We start from the raw sequence: 21,931 nt of genomic DNA, 5'->3' as shown, positions 1-21,931 counted from the left end.
TTGTCAACAGCAAGAATCCATTCTGGCCCTGTGCTCCCATCTCCTTCATAGAAGATAGGAATGAGGAGGCATAAGCTGAGGGCCCTTCAGTCTTTGGGAAAGGATCTAAAAGAACAGTGTAATTTGGGGTCTGTGCTACTCCCTTCCCTGGGATCTTCCTGGGCTCAGGCTGCCACGCCTCCTCCCTCCAACCTGTGAACAATGCACAGCTATTTTCACAGGACTAGTCCTTCTCCTTGGTAAATCTGTATAGAAAAAATTAATGGGCAGTGCTAGTCAGTCTCAAATCTCTCTAGTACAGTTGGTTTAGTCATATGACTTCTTAACCTTCATGTGTCCATTTTCGGTATTTTCATTCTGGTTACAAAATTATACCAACTTATTGTGTCTTCTAAATTTTCCTTTTTGCCATTTGAGTCTCTCTATATTTTGTTGATTAGAGTATCTTACCCTGAAAGCCTCTGATCTTCACTATAGGAAACTAGTACAAGGCTCTCTCTTAGCAAACTTTGAGTTGCTGGATGATTTAATAATTGTCTTCAAATGTACTAACAAGGATGCAGGTTTGATGAAATGCTTATGAGGGGTGGCTTCAGGAAAATCAACCCCTCTATTCTCAGTATTGAATTCCACATTACTAGTGTATTAATGCATCTGTCTCCTGCCTTTTTTTATTTCAGTACCTACTAGAAATGAAAAGCTTAATTCTACCCCCAGAACATATCCTGAAGCGAGGGGACAGTGAAGCAATAGCGTATGCGTTCTTCCATCTGGCGCACTGGAAGCGGGTGGAAGGGGCTTTGAATCTTTTGCATTGCACGTGGGAAGGCAGTAAGTAATTTTCTTTCTTTGAAACATATTTTTAAGAACATGAAAAGATGCTAAACCTCTTTTTACCCTGAGTGTTCATGATGAATAATGACAATTTGCATATCTATAGCTGTTCTGCTCTGCAGTGTTCCATCACTGAGAGATGAGGGTTAATGAGGCTCTTCAGTTCCCCAGCAGTGGTAGGTGTTACTAAGGTGATGCCGTCCTTAAACCTTAAAAAAGCAAGTTTATACAATGGATAGGATGAATCTGGAATGTTCAGCAGAGGAGCATTCTAAAACTGGAAAGCCCTCTTTGGAGACCTGAACACCCCCTGAGCATCATGGGAATCTTTGGCATGGGGTTAGGCCTCGTGCTGGGCTCTCATCACTGCTTCCGGATTGCCTTTCTAGGAGGATCAGCTAAAGAGGCACGGTTCTTCTCCACTGCAGCTGGGTCAGCAGTTCCGCTTCAGAACAAGAGCGGTGGCCATAGGACCATCGTGTTCAGTGGGCAGGTGTAGCATTGGTGTGTTCATGGACAACACACCATCTGTCGGCTAGATGCAGGGATAAATCAGTCTGAGGATGTGGCAGGGGTAGCCATTCTGTGTAAGGAGAAGAGGCTTCAATTGTAGGTGAGACTACACTTCCTGACCTGGAGAAGCACCTCATCTCATTGGGAAGAGTAACCAGCTGGCAGCAGCTGCCCAGTGATAGTTTCAGAAGGGAGAGGTCTGTGGGGTTACCTTATGGGTCATATGAGATTTGAATGAACCCTTGAAGAACTAGGACAGTGTCATCAGCAAGGACACTATGCCAAGTGGCAGAGCTGTTTGGAGGAATGTAAATTGAGAGAAAAGGCCCAAGACTAGATTATAGGACAATATATGCATCGACACACTGTTATTAGTATAAGCAAAACAAACACAACATGTAGCATGGGATGGGTTTTTTCCCTCTCATAAGGAAACAAAACAAGTATTAGTCTTCTGATAATTTTTTCTTAGTTCACTCCTACTCTGATCAGCCTCACAAAGGAATGTCGTTTTAATCCCTTTCACTCTGTTTATCTTTGCTGCTTCCATTTTTATTTTGATAATCTTCTGCTCTTCCCTTTTCCTGCCTCTCCCAAATCCAGCAGGAATCCAAGCTGATACAGGAAGGGGGTGAGGTTGGGGGGTGGGCAGCCACAGGGAAGGGGGTAAAAAAGTAAGTTGACAGAAATGGGACCCAAGTTGACTGAAAGTTTTTTGTTCGGTTTTGAAGATATTTCTTTAGAGAATTTATAGTGAGTTAAATAATTTGCTGTTTGTAACTTGAGGGATGTTGACTTGGTTGATGCTTCCATTCCCACTCCATTAGTGTAATGACACACTCCAGTGTCCGGGTCTTATGGTAAGACAGCACACTCCGCTGAGGGCATGTGTGACCGTGTGTGCAGTCCCCACTGGGCAGGGTTTGTTATTGCATTTAAGGTGTTCTACCCAAAAAAGACAAAAGGAATTTTTGTATAAACACGAGAAAGAGAAAAACCCCAGCAAGATTGACCGTTAGAGGCCTCAACTAGGGTTAGTTGTGGAAAAAGTAAATAAATAGATTGGCTAACCACATAAAGACATATTTATAGATTAGCATTTGGGAAACATAGCAAAAGAAGCTTACCAGTTGGATTTGATTGATAAGAAAGTTACAGTCGTTTAGAAAGGATCAAAACAGGGAAGCAAGAAGTGATGGAGACATGGTGTTAGGAATGGCATAGCCATAAAAAAAAACCCCATGAGGAATAACTAGAAATTTTGTTTGGAAATTAGTTATCCATATAATCAGATAACAATGGGGAGATTCTCTGAATCAACTGGGAAGGACAATGGGGTCTGGAGAAATGTGCAGTGACCTGGTGAACTTGAAAATCTAGCAGAGTGGGAGTGTTTGGGGAATGTGATTACCTCAGATTTTATTGGAATGAAGAGAGATGGATTTTTAGATATAAACCAGTATAGCAAGGCAGTTAAGGACCTTAAGGAAAGAGAAATTCTGCATTTGATCCTTACAGATAAATAGAAACCACTCCAAGGAAGTTACAGTACTATTTAGGTTTTGAAGAGGGAGCCATACCATTCAATTCTGGGTGAGAACCGTGTGAGTGCTCACCAGGCACAGGCGCCTTGGCAAATACCAAGCACCTTGAAGAGTGGGTGTATAATAGCTGGGTAATTTACCAAGGGTTTGCATGTCCATCATTTCCTGTACCCTTCCTGACAGCATTCTGAGTTAGGAGAGAGGTGGCCACCTCCGCTGTGAAAGAGAGGAATAGTCATTGCGAGGAGAGGGACTGTTGGTAGAGCCAGGATATAAACCCAAGTCCACTTTCTCTTCAGTCTTCTTTTCTATAATACCAGCTACACCGGAACGTATAGGCTCGGGGGTACTTACTCCTCTTCTAGTGTTTAGAAAGTTAATCATTCTATATAAAATTATATTTTTGTTGTTGGATGTTGACTTAAACATTTTAAATATAGAATGAGCCCAATATTATAAAAAGCAAATTCTACATATAAACAAAGGAAAGAGACTGGAAATAAATACATCGTTAAGTGGATTTTAAGAGATATTTTCTCTTCATATTTCTATTTTTCCAGTTTGTTTTTCCAGTTTTCTCAACAAGCATACTTATTTATCTATAAGCATATAATGTATGTGTATTTATTCGTATGTATATATAGGTACATACATATATTTATAAAAATGTTTCACTACAAGTTCTAGTTTTTTTGTGAACAAAGGTCTAAATCTTTCATGCAATTTAGAAGAAAGAAGTACCACTTTAGCTTCAGACCATCACGTGTGGTCTTTTGACAGTGTTTCCTGATCTGTCTCCATTCTGAGTTAAATTAAATGGAGGCATCAGAGTTTGGATTTTATTGTTTTTAAGCTTTTTTGTTTTGTGTTGTTTTGTTTTTAATATATTTTATTGTCAGGTTGGTTTCCGTATAACACCCAGTGCTCATCCCAGCAAGTGCCCTCCTCCATGCCCGTCACCCATTTCCCCTCTCCCCCACCCCCATCAACCCTCAATTTGTTCTTTTAAATTAGAGGACTTGGATTACATTTCTGAGTTGGCTACTTGTAGTGGTATTTACTTAACTTACCCAGTTTCTCAAAACTGTGAATCACAGACAATATCGATGGCCCCCTCCCACCCCAGGGTGTTGGGTTTCAAGGCGGTTGCTCTGGGCCAACTAAAGTAGGTGAACTGCTCCTTCTCCCTCAGAGGTCCCTCAGACGCCCCGTGCCTGAGCGCAGGAGGCTGCACTTCCTCCAGTACACCACGTGGTGGCGCCTTTTTATATCACCAGCGTCATCGTTTAGGTTTTGTCCTTTACATCTTCTTTAGTTCATTCTGAAATTTAAGGCCATTCCCCAAATCCCTTCCAACTTCCCCTTTTTATTAGAAAGAGAATTCAGGAAGGAAGGTAACAGTACTGAATTTCACCAGTTGCCAGGTTAAAAATGAGTGTTCTCTCAGTCAGTTGATCTTTAGGAGATTAAAAAAAATTCTTCTGTCAAAAGTGTTGTTTAGGAGTAGGGATGGAAACATATTTTGCTTTGCACTTTAATGAGTTTATTATGAGCATTAATCATCTTGTGGAATTAAGTGAGTTTCCCCCCAGTCAGGCTGAAATAACTCACATTTTTGATAAAACCCCAAAGTCCAGCTGATGCATGGCAGAGATTATTTGGGTTTGAAACATATGGTGGTTTTAAAAAAACCCGAGTCCTCGACCACAAATACATCAGCATTTCAAAGGTTTCTAAAATGTTTGATTCATCACTATCCCAGCCCCTGAAATTGCACAATATGTTCCTCAAAGTCAAGATAATCAAGAAAGAGGAAAAGCTTTAATTTACAAGATTTAAAAATATGTTTCTTAGGTCATTACACAGCTGCCACCTTATCTGAATTACACTTATTTTAAACACTGTAGGTTCTGGTTTTCCTCACACACACACACACACACACACACACACACACACACGCATTTCTGCAAGTCTGAGTTGAATATACAAAACACATATAAATGAGGGATCTCATTCGAACTGTGTCTTATTTATAACAGTATTGTGTCGGATGGGGCCCTATTTTAAATGACTCATCTATGTTTTACCTACATTCAATACTGATGTGGCCTTATCTCCCTCCTATCTCAGTCTTTACAAGGCACACTTTAGCTGTATTTATTTTATAAAGCAGGGTAGTCTGCTGACCACAGCTGTGAACTTTAAGATTTAGCTTTCTTAGTTCTATATATCAGAAGATAAGTATGCCATGGGGTAAATCACTTAGCCTTTCATTGTTTCCATTTTTTCCACTTGACCAAGTAAGACTCTTTATTTTCTTTTTGGAGATTTTTTCCCCAAAGAATTCACTAAATAATGTATAAGATTTGAAGGTGGTGTTTTTTAGGGGGACTAAGGCAGAATATTTCCTTTGAGAGGAGAAAATGGCCCATTGTTGAAGCATAGGATGAAATTCTGATTCTAATTTATTCTCTTTGAACCTGATGGTAAATGCTACTTGCTGTAAGATGTGGTCCTTGGGGCATTTCCTCCAACCAAACCTTTTGGAGGAAAAAGGCTGGCACCTTTTGGACTGCTAAAGAGAGATTCCCCCCACCCCCACCCCTCACCCCATAGAGCTAAGTCTAAATTTTATAGTTTTGGAGAAAGTGATGGTCTGCTAAAGTCTCTGGTCATAGCTAACGTACCCTCACAGCCAGTCTCCGAATATCATGCAGTGCCTCGTCACCTACCGCCCAGTAGGGCCAGCTTGTCCCTTTCATTTACTCTATTTTGGTGATGGGCCGTTAATTTGAATCTGTCTGAGTTTTTAAAAGGAAAACTGTCTCTTCCTGATTGTGCATTAATTCACTTATTCTTTTATTCATTGAACACTTATTGAGTCTTTGTGCCAGGCATTGTGTTGGAGAGACCAGGATGAATAAGACTCTTCAGTGCTTTGAGAGAAACATAAATACGTGTGTGTGAGAACACATATACATCTGCTCCTGTATACTCACACATACATACATAAACACACACACGTGTAACGTACAGCATGCACACAGGCAATACTGTCACAGAAGTAGGAACAGAGTGTTTGAGTGTTGAGGCTCATCAGCAAGTTAGTGAATCTGCTATGAAATTCTACAATTTCTCTTCAGAATTAACCTGGTACATGGTAATCAAGGGAAGTTGATTTTCCCAAGACCACATAGTCAGTAAAAGAATGTGGATCAGAACCCAGGCTTTTTGACATTAGAATTCTTATTATTATGCCCAAATGCCTCACAAAAGACAACTAGCCTTTGTGGCCAGATACTTACTTTATATTCAAAAGTGAGAATGTAAAATTTGTATTTTGATGATAGTTTTCTGCTCTGTCATTTGCACTTCTAGTTGTTTATAAACAAGCAGCATTTTTACTTATCATCAAGAGTATGACCTGATAAAGAAAGTAAGAACTTTGGGTTTAGTAGGAAGGGAATATAAAGAGAGAACTAACCTTTATTGGGCCATCGGGCCTCATGTTTAGACACTTAGTTCAGAGTCTGTAGGAGTCTCATTGTTACAGACAGAGACTGGACACAGACTAACGACCCACCCTGTCATACAGTTGTCAGCTTGGTCAAGTTTAGCTCATCCTTAGGGTCATTTCCAGACTCCTTTATTAGATATGCACAGCAGGGAGGCACTACCACAGGGAAGCTTTCACGCTGCTTTTCATGCTGATTGCATCACCTGTTTCCCACTGTAGGCAGTGAGCCCCATCACTGCAGGGACAGAGTTTCACCTTTCCATCCCTGGTGCCTGAGGAAGCACTCACATTTCAATAAGGTGGACCTAGGATTCAAACTCACTTCTCGCTGTTACAAGCAATCTGTCTACAAAAAGTTCTCTGAGATCCTCTTTGGAAAAAGGCCAACATAGACAAAATATCCCACATTATTTTCTATCCTTGTCCATCTAGTGGGTAGGATAAGAGGTCAGTGGAAATCAATGGGAATATTGGGAATTAATTTGTTCATGTATCCATCCTTCTGTCCCTTCTTTGGTTCTGTTAATTTTTTTCTCCAGTATTGGTGGAGGCTCCCTGATGAGGCTGGAGCTGAAAGGCATGGAGCTTAGAAAATGTGTCTGCCCTGTTCACACAGTCTCTCTCTCAAAAATAAATAAAACATTAAAAATTAAAAAAAAAAGAAACGTGTCTGGTCAGGGGAAGAGACAGCAGTGTAATGCCTCAGACTGTGCTGCGGGGCCCCCGTTTCATTTGGCCTCTTCCTCAATGGCGCAACAGAAGTCAAGGCAAGAGTGGTGGCGGCACATCGAGGAAGATGCAGAAATGAAACACCGTCAGTGTATTATGCGTTAACTTGGAGCTCTTTTGTTTCGTTTTTAGCCAAATATGTGTACATTTTTAATTCTTCTGAAATGTGTTTTTCCAGACAAAGATTTTTAGGAGCTTTGTAGTCACTTTTGAAATAGATAAAATTAATAAAACAGATGCCCCCCCTTTTTTAATTCCTCTTTCTACCATCAAATCAGTGTGTAACTACTTGCACTTGCAAAATTTCTAGACAATTAGCCAAAGCCATGAGGTTCTTGTCTTTCCAGTGAGGGGATGGGAGGTGGGAGGTGAAGCGGGGTGGGGGCGAGGGGGCTTCTGCGGTGCCTCTTCCCACTCTCCCCAAACCTCCACTGCTTATCTCACACTCTGCTGGGCCCTGCACAGCAGGGTGGCTCAGGGATAGAATTGCAAACAGAAATTGCGTTTGCTTTTGTTTAGTAAAGCCAAAAAGCTTAATCTTATTTTCTGAACTCAATGTAAATGACAACTGACATGAGAACGAGATTTCAAGAGCGCCACAAGCGTCTTTATGGTTGCTGTGGGAGGGGTGAGCTGGGAAGGACAGGGCAGGCCGGCTGTGTGTGTGGGTGTATGTATGTGTAAGTTGTATGTATCACCCTCTCCAAGAAGACCAGAACTGATTCGAGGGAAAAGACTCACTTGATACACAGAATCCCATATGCACGCCAAACACTGCAGCAAAAAAGATCTGGCATCCAACTGAAAAGACACCAACCAACCATTTGATTTCTATGGTTGAACACTCTCAAGATCTTGCACTCCTATATTTCATTTAAAAAATTGCTCCCTGAAGTGCAGACTGACTTCAATTTTGAGTAAAATTTAGCATTCAAATTTATAGCCACTTTGAAAACTGAGAGTTTATTTACATCATGTGAACCTGAACAGATTCATAATTACAGCAGCCCTGTCATGCATAGAGAATCTGGAGTAACACACACACACACACACACACACACACACACTTCCACGTAGGTTTTTCCACATTTTTGGGATGCTTTCATAGCAGCCTTCATTTATGGGAACTGGCATTAAAATCCTGCCATACTGCAGTTTGCATTTAAACACACTGCTTCCCAGAAGAGATTTTAGCATATCCTCTAAAAGCACCGGTTTTGTTTTGTACTTTTTTCCTTGTCTCGCAAACCTATTGAGAGATACCGATTCCTTTAAGTGACGTTTGTGCACCAACCTGCAGAGCGCCTCTTGTTCATTGCAGTGGGCAGAAGCCATCTTTGTGTGCATGAAAGAAGTCTGACTGAATGAGGGCGAGCCTTTCATTGTAAGAAGAGTTAAAATCTGGGGTGTTTTTAATGTTTTAATCTCCGTTTAAGAGGTTTCTGTTACAAGAGGAAAATTGATAACATTTTTACCTCAGCAAACTGCCAGCGAACTGGCTCTGCTCTAATCCCACGTTTCTAGTGATTTATATTCTCCATGGCAACATGCTGTAACCTCAGAGTGATACCACGGTGGTGTAGATTGACTGCATTCCAAATACTGGAATCACATACATAATGTTTTTACTTTTAAATAATATTCAGACACCAGAATAAATACCATATGTGCACTGAGGCTGGTTACAATGGAACCTTGTCATTTCTTCTGAGGGAGAACATTCTTTGTTTCTGATTCCTGTTTGAAATAAGTATGCAAAAGATAAATATGTACATTGACGGCATTTTGAGAAGGTGGTGGTAATTACACAGCTGAGGATGTAGCTATGATTCCTTGAAATGCAGCATTTAAGACTAAAAGGTTGTTGTGTTGCCCCTACCTACCCCGCGTTGATACACATGAAGCCAAGGGTTGTTATGTGACACAGCCAGTGTAGGCTGTCGTTTTTATACTTTACATGTCCAGCGTGCAGCAGTTAAAGGACGTCTGTGGAAGAAAAATTACTCTGTGAGCACTACGTTCATAGCAACAGTGAGCCTAACATGCTGCTGACATCGTAACAGGGAGAGTAACACATGTGATAATGGAAAGGGATAGATTGATTGGAAAGCCATAATTCAGTGTGAGACCCCATGTTATCTGAAGCCACAAGAGCAGAATTTAGGTGGCCTGACATCATCAAGACACAGATAATCAATCTCTCCAGATCCATTTTTCCCCTCACATGGTATTGAAGGTTGAAAAGTTTCATTTAAAGTTTAGAAATACCTCCCAAGTCATGCATTTTTAGGTTTGCGTTTTTGTCCATCGTGGTTGGAATTCTCATCCACCTAGACATATTTTTTAAATAGATATGGTAGAATGCCTCTCCTATTTGTACATCTATAACGAGCTTCAACTAGTCAATCCACACTTGCTTCTTGGGGAAGAATTGCAATCCAGGTTTGTGTTATTACCATCAGTTGAGCTATATTGAATTAGTGCTTATGACATTTTAATAATACTTTGTAGATGAGGAAATCCTGGGCATTGAGCTGATGGCTTCCCTACTCCCCTGCACCCCATCCCCACCCAGTTCTGTGAGGTTTGCCCAGAATATATAGTGTGGGATTAATGTGTGAGTCATACATCATAATGCGTCTCTGACAGTTTTTCTGGCACATAACTCAGAGTTTGGGTAACTCTTGCATCCTTTCTGGGAGTTACTTGTAGAACTATTTACCATTATAAAAATGCTTGAAAGCCCCTTTTTCAAATCGAGAAGTTATGAGTCAAATATTGAACCTCTAACATATTTTCTCTCATTTTCAGCTTTTCGAATGATCCCTTATCCCTTGGAAAAGGGGCATCTGTTTTATCCTTACCCCATCTGTACAGAAACAGCAGATCGAGAGCTGCTTCCGTGTAAGTCTAACTTCTGTATTCCCCTCCTCAGCCAGTGAGGGGAGTGTGCATGAGTGTGGGGATGGGAAGAGGTGGGAATGATAAATGTTTACAATGTTCCTTGTCTTTTATTACTCTTCTCCCAAGCCCTGTCCTTACTGGATAGATGCATTAAAGTGAGTTATGTGAGTGGGTTTGGCATCCTGCTCCTCCAAGTCTCTCCAGATTCATCAAAGGGCAAGACCTCCAAGGACTGAAATTTAAAAGAAGCGCTATCATGTACTGGTTGGCCTAAGCACAGAGACCCCTAGTTTTGGGCTAATGTGCACAGGCTGACCCACTGTGCATGGCTCTGCCTTGCGTGGCCCAGCTGGTCAGATGCAGTCTGCACAGCCTGGAGTTTGGAGAGGAAGCACTGACTTCAGAGGGTGCTGCAGATGAGTCACGAAGGAGAGGGCAGTGCCAGGACGCTGGCATCATTGCCAGAGGCAGAGTCGTGGGGCAGGGCGGGTGTGCTGTCGGTGCTGATGCAATGCTCTGGGCCAGAGGGATTTCCCATGAGCAGCTCGTGGACTGCACGTAGCGAGTTGGCGTGACATGTGCGGAGCACACGTGCAGCCTCAGCATTGTGTGCATCAGGGAGAGAAGGAACCCTGCCCTCGAGCACCTTACAGGCTGGCGGTCTCTTGGTCTATACTGCACGTGGAGAGAATGATTGGTTTACTGTAATACAACATTGTTTTGACAAGGTCTGTTAGATAGCTATTATCAAATCATACTGTATTTGAGGATTCTGTCCAGGCTCTTATTGTGGCCCTGACTTAGGGCATATTTTCCTCCCTCAGATAATAAGCTCCAAATTTTGGCTATTCTCTCTCCCTACTCCTCTCTCCTGCCACTGCCTCTCTTTTTCCTGCCCCAGGTATAGCCTGTCTCAGAGCCCAGAGGAGTCATGTAAGTTTGGGACCCTACGTGCTCCGGTAGTAAATTGTGCAATGCCAACATTATTGACCCTGTCATAAATCCTCAATGTGGTGGGGCTTGGGTGCAGAATGAATTGCTATCTTAGACCGAAGCAGCAGGAGGTGGCTCACCCGTTCCTTCCTGGCCAGAGGCAATGTCCTGTTCCTTCCTTATGGAGCTGGGAGAGCTCAGTGATGTATTGTTCCTAGTGTGAAAATGCCTCGCACTACATTAGAAAGGTGGTATTTGGAAAAGCACAGTTTTTAAATGTTTTAATTGAATCCAATTAAGTTTCCATGGGACTAGATTCACTATTAGAACAAGATTACAGCTCTTTTTAAAAGAAACTTCATAGGAGTAATCTTTATAAACCTGAAATAGAAAGTTATGACTATCATTTCTTGAAGTGAATGCCATCGCCCAAAATCTGATCTCCCCTCAGAATCTTTCGAGAGTTAGTCCTTGACTACAAGGATGGTGTGGACACAAAGAGGGCTGATTGTTTTAAATGCTACCCACGTTTTGCACTTTAAAAGCACCCTCGTTGGACATTAGACCCTAAGTGTGCTTGCACTCTTCTTTTAATCCCAGCAGGTAGATGGCCCAGATTCAGGTGTGCACAGTTCTTCATGCTCTGTCCCTCCCTGCTCTCTCCACCCTCACTTTCAGGCTGAGTAGATGGATTATGGTTTAGGGCTATATGTAATGAGAGCTGAATGGTTGTGGAAAGGCCTTCAGATCTTGGATTTCCTGAAGAACATGGAGCACTTGGACCCTCTCGGTCCAGTTTTATGGCCCCCTCAGCCAGGGCGCTTGCAGCTGAGGCTCCTGTCTCTGCTTAGGCCAGCCTTACTTCCCCTGGAGAGCACCCCCAGTGCCCAGGCCTCTCACAGCCACATGGTGAGCAGAAAGCAGGGAGTCTGTTCCCTTGGCATTGGTGCCATCTGTTCTTTTGTTTCCCCAAACCCAACATATGAAACCTTAAAGTTATAGAAAGTGCTCTAAGAGCACCAGTTATTATTATTATTATTATTATTATTATTATTATTATTATTATTATGTTGGGGGGTGATTGTTGGAAGTGTATTTATCATGACGGTTCTCCTACAGTTGTGCCGGATGACCCCTGCAGCCTTGATCTCCAACCTTTGCAAACTGAATTGGCCAGCATGTGAGGTCCTTGCTGAATGTCTATCAGGGCGGCTCCTTCCACCAACATACTTAAAGTGTGTCAGGAAAAAATACAAGATAAACTAATATCACCTCATTATAATGATTAAAAAATTACAGGAAGGCCAAAATCTAGAGAGAAGATATTTTTCTCCCCAGTATACTTAGTTTTGGGTTTTCCCGGTTTTGTCAAATGAACATGTATTTTATGATGTGAATAAGATTTTGTTTTATTTGTGTTTCCTTTTGAGAAAGCAGTACTATGTATTAGGTATAGATGGTGTTACTGTTCCTGGCCCAAAATATGTGACATCCTCAAAGTAGCCCTAGCATGCGTCCCAAGTAGAACACTCAACGTCGAATGTGGACTTGGGAGAAGCAGATAGCAAGCCAGAGGCTGGAGCAGATGTTGGCCCTGGTTCATTCAAGTGCCCTGTCCTTGTCATTTCCAAGAGGCTTCCGCCACAGCTCTGAAGATCAGTCCTCCATATAGAAATCCCCCAAGATCACATTTCACTGTGGCACTCAGGTTTCCATTTGCATCTTCTCCACAGCTTTCCATGAAGTCTCAGTTTACCCAAAGAAGGAGCTTCCCTTCTTCATTCTCTTCACTGCCGGATTGTGTTCCTTCACAGCCATGCTGGCCCTCTTGACACACCAGTTCCCAGAACTTATGGGGGTCTTTGCAAAAGCTGTGAGTATTTGCCAACAGGGAGGCCTGAGGGAAGGGGCATGGGAAGCCAAGGGAAGGGAAGGGAAGCAGCAGAAGAGACATGAAGGAGTATTGTGTAGAAAAGGATACGCCTGTATTGATCATTTGCTCACTGTTTAATTTTCATTTTCATCAGCAGAATCAAAAGATTGAGGGTCAAGTGAGAAAAGTATAGGTTGTTTGTGAATCCATGCCTTGCCTCATTTCACAAGAAATTCCCAGATTGCAAAAAATGCATGAATTCTAAAAGGATTAAATAAATAAGGGAATCCTAGTCAATGAGAAAATGTGTGGGCAATTATTCAGTTTTACGTAAGTTGAACGACATTATTTCTAATCTCTCGATATCATGCGTCTTTCCTTGAATGAAGATGCGATTTACATTTTCAAAGATGATTTCAATAAAAAATATTTCAATGGCTACAAACTGTTGGCTTGTTAGAGGAATTAACTAAGGGCATGTGAAGGGCTTGTTAATTAAGAAGTATATTAAGAACTTGTATTAAGAAGTATACAGACATGACATTTAGAATATGGAAATGCAGTAAGAGTCTTTAAGGAGGACTGTGGAGAGGAGCTTTAATAAGAAAAGCCATAAAATGAACAAATCAAGAGACTATAGATGCTGGCAAGGATGTGGAGAAACGGGCACCCTCCTACACTGTTGGTGGGAATGTAAACTGGTGCAGCTGCTCTGGAAAACAGTGTGGAGGTTCCTCAAAAAAATGATCAATAGAACTCCCCTATGACCCAGCAATAGTACTGCTGGGGATTTACCCAAGGGATACAGAAGTGCTGATGCATAGGGGCACAGGTACCCCAATGTTCATAGCGACACTTTCAAAAATAGCCAAATCATGGAAAGAGCCTAAATGTCCATCCACTGATGAATGGATCAAGAAGATGTGGTTTATATATATAATGGAGTACTACATGGCAATGAGAAAGAATGAAATCTGGCCATTCGTAGCAAAGTGGATGGACCTCGAGGGTGTCATGCTAAGTGCAATAAGTTAGGAGGAGAAGGACAGTACCATATGTTTTCACTCATAGGTCTAGGTTAGGAGAAACCTAACAGAGGACCATGAGGAGGGGAAGGGGGAAAAAGAATTAGGGAGAAAGAGGGAGGCAAATCATGAGAGACTCTTGAATACTGAAAACAAACTGAGGACTGAAGGAGGAGGGGGGAAAAAGGAAAGGGGTGATGGTCATGGAGAAGGGCACTGTGGGGAAGAGCCCTGGGTGTTATATGGAAACCAACTTGACAGTAAATTATAAATTTTTAAAAAGCCATCTGCATTGACAGTCAAGAACCATTGTTTCCTTGTTGAGAACTGACCATTCTAACCTGCACGTGCAGTGAGGAGAAGTTTAAGGATTTTGCCACAGATGAGTTTCAAACAGAAGGAATGAGGAGAAGCGTATCGCTGGTTTCCCTGGAACTCCATTCTGATTTGAAGGCGAGTGGAGGCAGAAAGGATGATTTCTAACTTGGCTGGGTTGATTTAATCCCTTTCCAGATGATTGACATTTTCTGCTGGGCAGAGTTCAGGGACTGGAATTGCAAGAGTATTTTCATGCGCGTTGAAGATGAACTGGAAATTCCAACGGCACCTCAGTCTCAACATTTCCAAAACTGAACTCATCACGCTTCTTCCCCCACCAGCAAAAGCACCCCTCCTCCTGTATTCCCGACCTCCGCAGCAGGCGCTGCCGTCTGCCCGCTGCTCACAGAGGTGCAGCAGGCCTCCCAGGCTCCTCTCCCTCACTCTCCACATCTACCGGCCTCAGCTCCCAGCCTGTCAGGTCTAACCTTCTACCCTACTATGCATTCAGTAATGTAACTTATCCCTTCTTACCCCCCTTCTCTCCCCGTAGCTTCTCTCTTAGTTTTGGTTTGGTTATTTCTTGCTTGGACTCCACTGTCAGAGCCTTAACTGGTCTCCTTGCTTCCAGTCCCACCCCCTGCCAGTGTTTCTCTCCTACTGACACAAGAATGATCTTTCTAAACTCACAGTCTGAGCATGTCACTTCCTTGCTTGAATTTCTCTAAAGGTTTCCCACCAACTTCAGGATAAAGTCGCAGATCTTTAGCATGGTATGCAAGGTTCTTTATGATCTGGCCTTGCTTGCCTCTTCAGCCTCATCTCTCCCAACTCTTGCATAGACACTGCTCTTAGACGATAGTGACTCACCACTCCCAGATGCACAGGCTCTTCTACACCTCAGTGCCTTTGCACATGCCATTTGCTCTGCATGGAGTGTCCTTCCCCATCACCACCTTGGCTTGTCCACTCTACTAACTCCTCTTCACTCTTTTATACTCAGCTTTCTTTCTAAGTTTCTCAAAATCTGAGTTAGACGTCTCTCCTCCATGATCCCACAGTATTCTATGAATACCTATGTTACCACATTTATTGTACATAATTGTTGAAAACTTGTCCATCTCCCTTTTAGAATGTGAGCTCCGTGAGGGCAGGACTGTGTCTTCCTCATCTCTGTATCCCCAAGGCTTTGCACAGTGCCTTGCACATAGTAGGTTTTCAATAAATGATTATTAAATAAATAAATGGTAGTGGTTTCTGCAGAAAGAATCAACATAAAAATCAGATACAGTTTAGCATTTCTTCTCTTCTTTTGTAATTATAATCATGGACTCTTAGATTTGAAAGGGATCTTGAATTGCCTTCAATAGTAATGGGATGGAGGTCATCTAGACTCTTCTTGAATACTCTCAGTGATGGAGAACTTGCCTATTTAACATCAAAGCCCATTTCATTGTTGGATCACTCAGAAGTCTTCTTTATATGATAAAATCTGCCTCCCTCTAACATCCACCTGTTGTTCCTATTCTACCCTCCAAAACTGTACTCAACAAGGCTCTTTTTTTGCAAATTCTTATGACAGCTAATACATTCATGACCACCTCTAACCTCTGACTCTTGCTAGAACATGTCAAATTTCCTTAAGTCTTCTGTACATAACATGATTTTTTATATTTTCATTTAAAATACTTTTTAAATGTTTATTTATTTTTTAGAGACAGATATATAGAATGTGAATAGGGGAGGGGCAGAGAGACAGGGAGACACAGACTAGAGCAGGCTCCAGGCCCTGAACCCTCAGCACAGAACCCGACATGGGCCTTGAACTCACGAGCTGTGAGATCATGACCTGAGCTGAAGTTGGCCACCCAACCTGCTGAACCACGCAGCCACCCCTGCACATAATGTGATTTTAAACCCAGGACCTGCCATGCTGGATGTTCTGTACTTTATGGACCTCCGCTATTCATCATTGTACTCCGAAGCCAACCTCTGAGTAGAAATAGTTGCCAAAACTCTGAATAGATTAGAGTTTAACTTAGTAAAATTTAAAGTAGGAATATATTTGCAGAAGTAGACAATTATATTTCCTCCTTTTATGTCCCTCTCTTAAACATTTTAAGAGCATTTTTGTAAAACTATGTCATTGCCCCAGGGTTCTTCATTAAACAAATAGCAGTTGGTGGGGGTTTGGGATCAGAATAGAGATTTTCATCCTCTGGTGTGCATAAAATTCACTTGGCCCCACCACCGGAAACTCAGAATCTTGAGTGTTAGCACCCAGAAATATGTGTTTTTAACAAGGATTCCATCAGATTCTGAGTGGGGGACTGAATACCATATCTACTTCTAAGAACACTGGTCTCTAGCAAGCTGAATATCTGAGCAGCCACTTGCAAGTATGTGGTGTTCGGCCAGTGCCACTGAGGTGAAAGCTTTCTGAGGTGACAGGTGTTTCTCCCTGGCTGTACCGTGGAATATTCTGGGGAGCTTACAAGTGACTAATGCCTGCCTCCTGACTTCACTGGCCTGGGCTGTGGCGTGGGCATCCTAAGTTTTCAGATTCTTCCCAGGCGATGCAGTCAGGCCTAAGACCACCATATTGAATGAAATGACAAATGGCCTGGAATCGCATTAAGCAAACAGAGGATAGTAAATAGAACACAACTGGGTGTTCCCTACAAGAGGCTCTACTGCCTCCAGACTATCAAAGTGATGTGCTCATTATGGATCATTAAATGTTTCCAAAGCTCTCATTTGGAGCCTAGATCAGATGACTGAATAAAATATCAGTTTGCCTTATGGTCCTCCTATTTTATACTCTACCAGGGTGCAGTAGTTTGGTCAGCTACTCATAATTTCCAAATATAGTTTGGATAAATTTGCTTTTAAACCTCTGCCTGGAAGATCACATTCATCTTGCCCTTCCTGAAGGTTTAACAGTTTCCAAAATGTTTAGAGAGACTTTGTGGGGAAGGAAGATGGATGGCCTGAAGGAGACAGGCCCCGTCCCTCTCGCCCTCCCTTGTCCCCAGAGTCTTCCCCGTGTTTTCACCCTCCTCACTGCTGCAGGCCTCTCACGAAGCCCCTGCACGTTATCACGAGCTGCCCTATAGGCTGCCCACAACCATTTGCAGCTTGTGAAAATGACTTTCTCAGCCCTTGCCTGAGATAATATCCCTGGGATAATGACTTTTAATAGATGTGGAGAGATTGCACTGGCACCCCCCAGGCTACATGCAGCTTGGGAATGTTCCAGTGTGTTTATATGTTGATACGCAGCCAGTAAGGAAGCCCACAGCGAAGTGGGAGCCACTGGAAAATAGTAAAATGAGCAGCTTCAACTGGCTTTCCCCTAATCTAATCTACCTCAATGACTTAAGACTAACTCTTCCTAGAATGTTTGGTTACCAAGATAAGGTTGCTCATATAAATAAGTTATCATTCCAAACCCAGCCCCTCACAGAATGTGGGAAGGTCAGCATTTTGACCTCGTCTGCTTTGAAAGGCTCTGTCTTTCCTCCTCTGAGCTCTCTCCTTCACTGAGACTGAGCCTCCTGACTTCTGACTCTCATCTTCACTTATAGGCCTTGACCTCTTTGAAGTCTGATATTGATTACAGTGAAATGTCAATTGTCTGATTGCATAGGGCACCTGGAACTTATTCAGATAAGCAGAGGCATTTTGAATGTTAACGAAGCATGTTGAGAGCCATGACCTTCTTCTAAATAACGGTGTTTCGGGAAAAGGAGGATCAGGCGATTGAAGTGTCACTCTCTCTTTTTTATTGGTTCAGTTGCCTTTTCTCACCGTAAGACACTGATTGAATCACAGTGCATTTTGGACCATGTATTTCTGCCCTCTGGACAGAAGTTTTGAATGTTGAGATAGATGAGCTGTTCCAGGGGTGCCTGGTGTTGTTCATTCAGACTAAACTTTTCAGGCAATAAATTTCCCAAGTCTGTAAGTGAAATTTCTCCATGCATTAGTTGAATCTCTGGCCAAAAAATATTGTCTGATTTTCAAACACGCAAACAAGTATAAATGAACATCCTAAACAAGGCATATTCCACCAAACTTTTTTTTTTATACCTCCTGATGAAACCCACTCACTTTTATCTGGTTACTAAATGAGAGGGTTTATCAGCTTCAGACGCCTCATTACCTTGTCTGCTTCTTCCCTGCGGGGGAGGGATGAGGAAGAGGATGCAGGGAGGGTGCCGAAGAGGAAAGTAGCTTAGTAATAAAAGGCACACATCTCCACTTGGGTACTGCAAGAGAATTGGCATATTTAGGAGAAGGTTCTGGGGATTCTTTTCTCAATTCTCCCAAGAACAGGCCATTCTAGATAGGAGGGAGAGCAGTAAATCATCACACTTCCTGGAGGTGGTAGGACTTAATTTCCCTTGTGGAACCTTATTGAGAAGTGCAGGTGAAGTCCAAGGAGGCAGGGCCTACTGGGTCTTGCTGTATAGTATGGGAAGAGGGGCAGTTACAGACATCAAACAGGGTGGGGGGGCTCCCCTCCAGATTTCTAGAGGCCCTGCTTTTGTTCTTTTTGTGCAAGTCGGGTCATTGCCCAAAACAAAGCAAACAAACAAACAGGCCTTATTTTGAACCAACTTTGTAACAACCTCTTCATTCACTCTGCTACCCAAGCTGAGGCTCCTTGATGTCCCCATATTTAGTGTGTGAAATTGCCCAGAATACAGACCTTGAGAGATGCCTTTCATCTAACCACAGTAGCTCATGCTAATACTCCAGTAGTTCCTTACCTGCTCCATCACAACTTCGATGGTTCTAAATCTTTTCTAGGTCAAGTCTTCAGGAGAGAATAACTTCACCAGCAGTGTCACCTTGTTCAGTGAGCCCCATCTAACAACCCCCATCAGCATCCCTGGTTTATCCGGACTACTTTAGCACCTAACTCCTCTTTATAGAACTAGGATTATAGGCAAATGCTGCGTTTTATGGGACCTTGGTGGTCTCAGATTACAAACAAACAAACAAAATCTCATAACTAGGATTTTAACAAACAAATAATCTTCTCATTACTAGGATTTTACAAACTCTCTCATTGGCAGGTTGGGCAGTAACTATTCATTCCTGGACCATAGGGAGAGTATCCCATGTAGTTCTGTGCATGTAACAAAGGACAGTTTTAGAAGGTTACCAGAAATTGCCATATATCTAAGACCCACTTAATGAAAGAGCCATCCACATTTGCTCAAGTGCTAACATGGCTGCCTGTTTCCTAACTCCAAACCCATACTGGCATTCAAGGCCCTCCCCAGAGTACTTCTGGTCACTTTGAACTGTTCACTGTTGAGCTAAGCTGAATTATTTACTGCCTTCTGAGCATACCAGTTACTTTCCCATTGCTGTCCAGCTGTTTACGGAGCCTGGAGAGCTCACCTGCTCGTATTTCTCTCCTGACCATCATTGCTTCATCTATATCTTTGACACCTAACCATCTGTTGTGGTCTATTTCAGTTACTCCACTTTAAGTTTTTCCTGATCCTTTCAACAGAATGGATTTTCTCCCTTTTCTGAACCCTCCTGGTGCTTTTATCTTCCATCTTTCATTCGATGATGGCCTATCTGGTCCTATTACTTGGCTGTGTGAAAATCTTAGTGGCCACCTATCCCTCCCCCATGACCCTAGGCTTTGAGCTTCCTGGCAATGGAAGTGTTGTCCCAGACTCCTTTACATCTCATCCAGCACCTAGGTGCCTTACTGAGTAAATATATTTAATTGATGTAAAAGATACAACACGGGTAAAGATTCCAAATCTTATACTATCTTGAGTTTCCTCACACTAATGTCACACTTAATGGTCAGCTATAATGTGTCACCGACCTTCCCAAGTAGTATTCTACTGCTTCTTAAAAACAAGAAAAAAGGAAAGATTCTGAGGTCAAGTGAATTTTGCCTGCCATACCCCTTCCTGAAGATCTGAAATCCGTAGAACATATGATCAATGGAGGAGCCTGTTTTAACGTCATTAAATATACTACAACTTTGACCTCAGAACCATGTACCTTGCTGCTACATACTACCCTTGGTGGTGTAGACCATGCTATGCTGAGGATGGGGGATTAGGACAAAGGACACCACAGGCATTGAACCCTAAGGAGATACCACCTTGGTTCTGAACAGATGGAGAGCATGGAAACCACCCAAACCCCTCTCTCTCTCATCTAGCCAGAGGCTAGATGGTTTGCAGAATGAAGCTGATTCTTCACAAGAACATAATAAGAACAAATTTGAGGTTATGTTAAATGAGTCTCCAGCGAGGCACTTGGCTTTCTTAAAAGGCACAGTTAATGAGCATTATTCTTTACATGAAAAGCAGAAAGGGAGTTTAGAAGCCAGATGAAAGAGATCCCAAAGATCTCCTCAGAGCAGCACATCTTCAACAGGGACATGTCCTCCACGGACTGGCCAGTTTGCTGCCCGCCCCCAGGCTCCCATGATGCACTCCACTAAACAGGTAGTTCAGAAATGAGCATGGGCTACAGAGGTATTTGGGAGACAATAGGATCCCAAAGCAATTCACAGCCATGTAACAAACTTGCCTTTTTAAAATTGACTTTTCCACTTAGTGGGTTCTATACCCAGCTAGGCAGCCAGATAGTCTAAGATGTCACCATCTTTTAATTCCTCAGCCTACATGTCACCCAACTGTCAGTCTCTTTTAATGGCACTTGTCATCTCTGGGGGCAGCTGGCAGATCCTGAAGACAAATTGGAACACCTGGGAACTGTGGGTCTGCCTTCAGGAGTGAAGGGGGCAGCCAGCAGACAATTCTCCTCCTTACCTATCAGAGATGGGTATGGGGGCTGGAATTCAGGTGCGGTCATCAACTATGTTTCCTATAAACATAAACACACAGTTGCAGCCTTTCAGACTTATAACATGGAGACTGAAGATGCAAGCATAGGTTGAGGAGGTTCATTTTACAGCCCTAAACGAGATCTCTCCTGACTCTGTGCCTTTCTGGTTTCTTTGCAGTTCCTCAGCACTTTGTTTGCCCCCTTAAACTTTGTCATGGAGAAAGTGGAAAGCATCCTCCCATCCAGCCTTTGGCACCAGCTGACGCGGATCTAGGGAAGCCCAACCATCCTTCCCCTCACCTCACCCAGCGGGCTGCCACCATCTCTTTGTGCCAACTCCTTGTGGACTGCAAGAAAGCATGACTTTGAAAAAGGGAAGCCATTCCAAGATTTTAAATCATTCATGGACTGTCTGTTCCATATTAAAAGCTGTTTTTGTTGTACAAAATTCATTGATGTTCAGTTCTATTATATTTTGCCTTCAGAAAAGAAAAAAAAATCAAAAATAAATTTTTGTGTATTGCAGCAACCAGTTGTGTCTTCCTGTGTCTTCCAACCTTAAAAGCGTTGGCGTCCCAAATAAGCCTGTGGGTTTCCATTTCATTTACTAAGGACCTGGATCTTCTGAATGTTCCACAATGGTTTTCTTTGCTGATGGAACTCATCTCAGGAGGCCCTTAGAACTCCTACAGTTGGTGGTTTGGAAAATGGAATGTCTTCGACAAAAAATACCATCTTTTTTAGCCTCAAACTGTCATTCCTTGTAGGCCACATGCACAAAACCAGCTTCTCCAATGACTGACAGGCAGCATGAATGAAATGAAATGCATGTATCATGACAAGTTCTAATTCAGAGACTCTACTCATTGAATAGAACTCAACACTGTAGTTCTAGGAATCATTT

The 21,931-nt window shown here is 42.5% G+C and overlaps 1 protein-coding gene across 6 annotated transcripts in view; it reads left to right on the top strand.

Moving 5' to 3' along the window:
* The window catches only part of ST7 (suppression of tumorigenicity 7), a 198,933-nt gene extending 177,374 nt beyond the window's left edge, over positions 1-21,559 (top strand). For 4 of the 6 annotated variants that reach the window (XM_029924524.1, XM_029924551.1, XM_029924518.1 and 1 more), the window contains 4 exons: positions 681-831; positions 9,949-10,041; positions 12,708-12,847; positions 14,386-15,435. In XM_029924524.1, coding sequence (XP_029780384.1) covers positions 681-831; positions 9,949-10,041; positions 12,708-12,847; positions 14,386-14,505 — 504 coding nt within the window. In that variant the 3' untranslated portion in view covers positions 14,506-15,435. Of the gene's footprint in view, positions 1-680; positions 832-9,948; positions 10,042-12,707; positions 12,848-14,385; positions 15,436-21,205 lie in introns of those variants that run through there. The other 2 variants (XM_029924558.1, XM_029924534.1) reach the window with 1 other exon arrangement.
* Positions 21,560-21,931: the final 372 nt, after the last annotated feature.

Source organism: Suricata suricatta, chromosome 2 (genome assembly GCF_006229205.1).
Source record: "Suricata suricatta isolate VVHF042 chromosome 2, meerkat_22Aug2017_6uvM2_HiC, whole genome shotgun sequence".
NCBI classification, from domain to species: Eukaryota; Metazoa; Chordata; class Mammalia; order Carnivora; family Herpestidae; genus Suricata; species Suricata suricatta.
The sequence above is the reverse complement of the archived record's forward strand: the minus strand, read 5'-3'. Positions and strand labels throughout refer to the sequence as shown.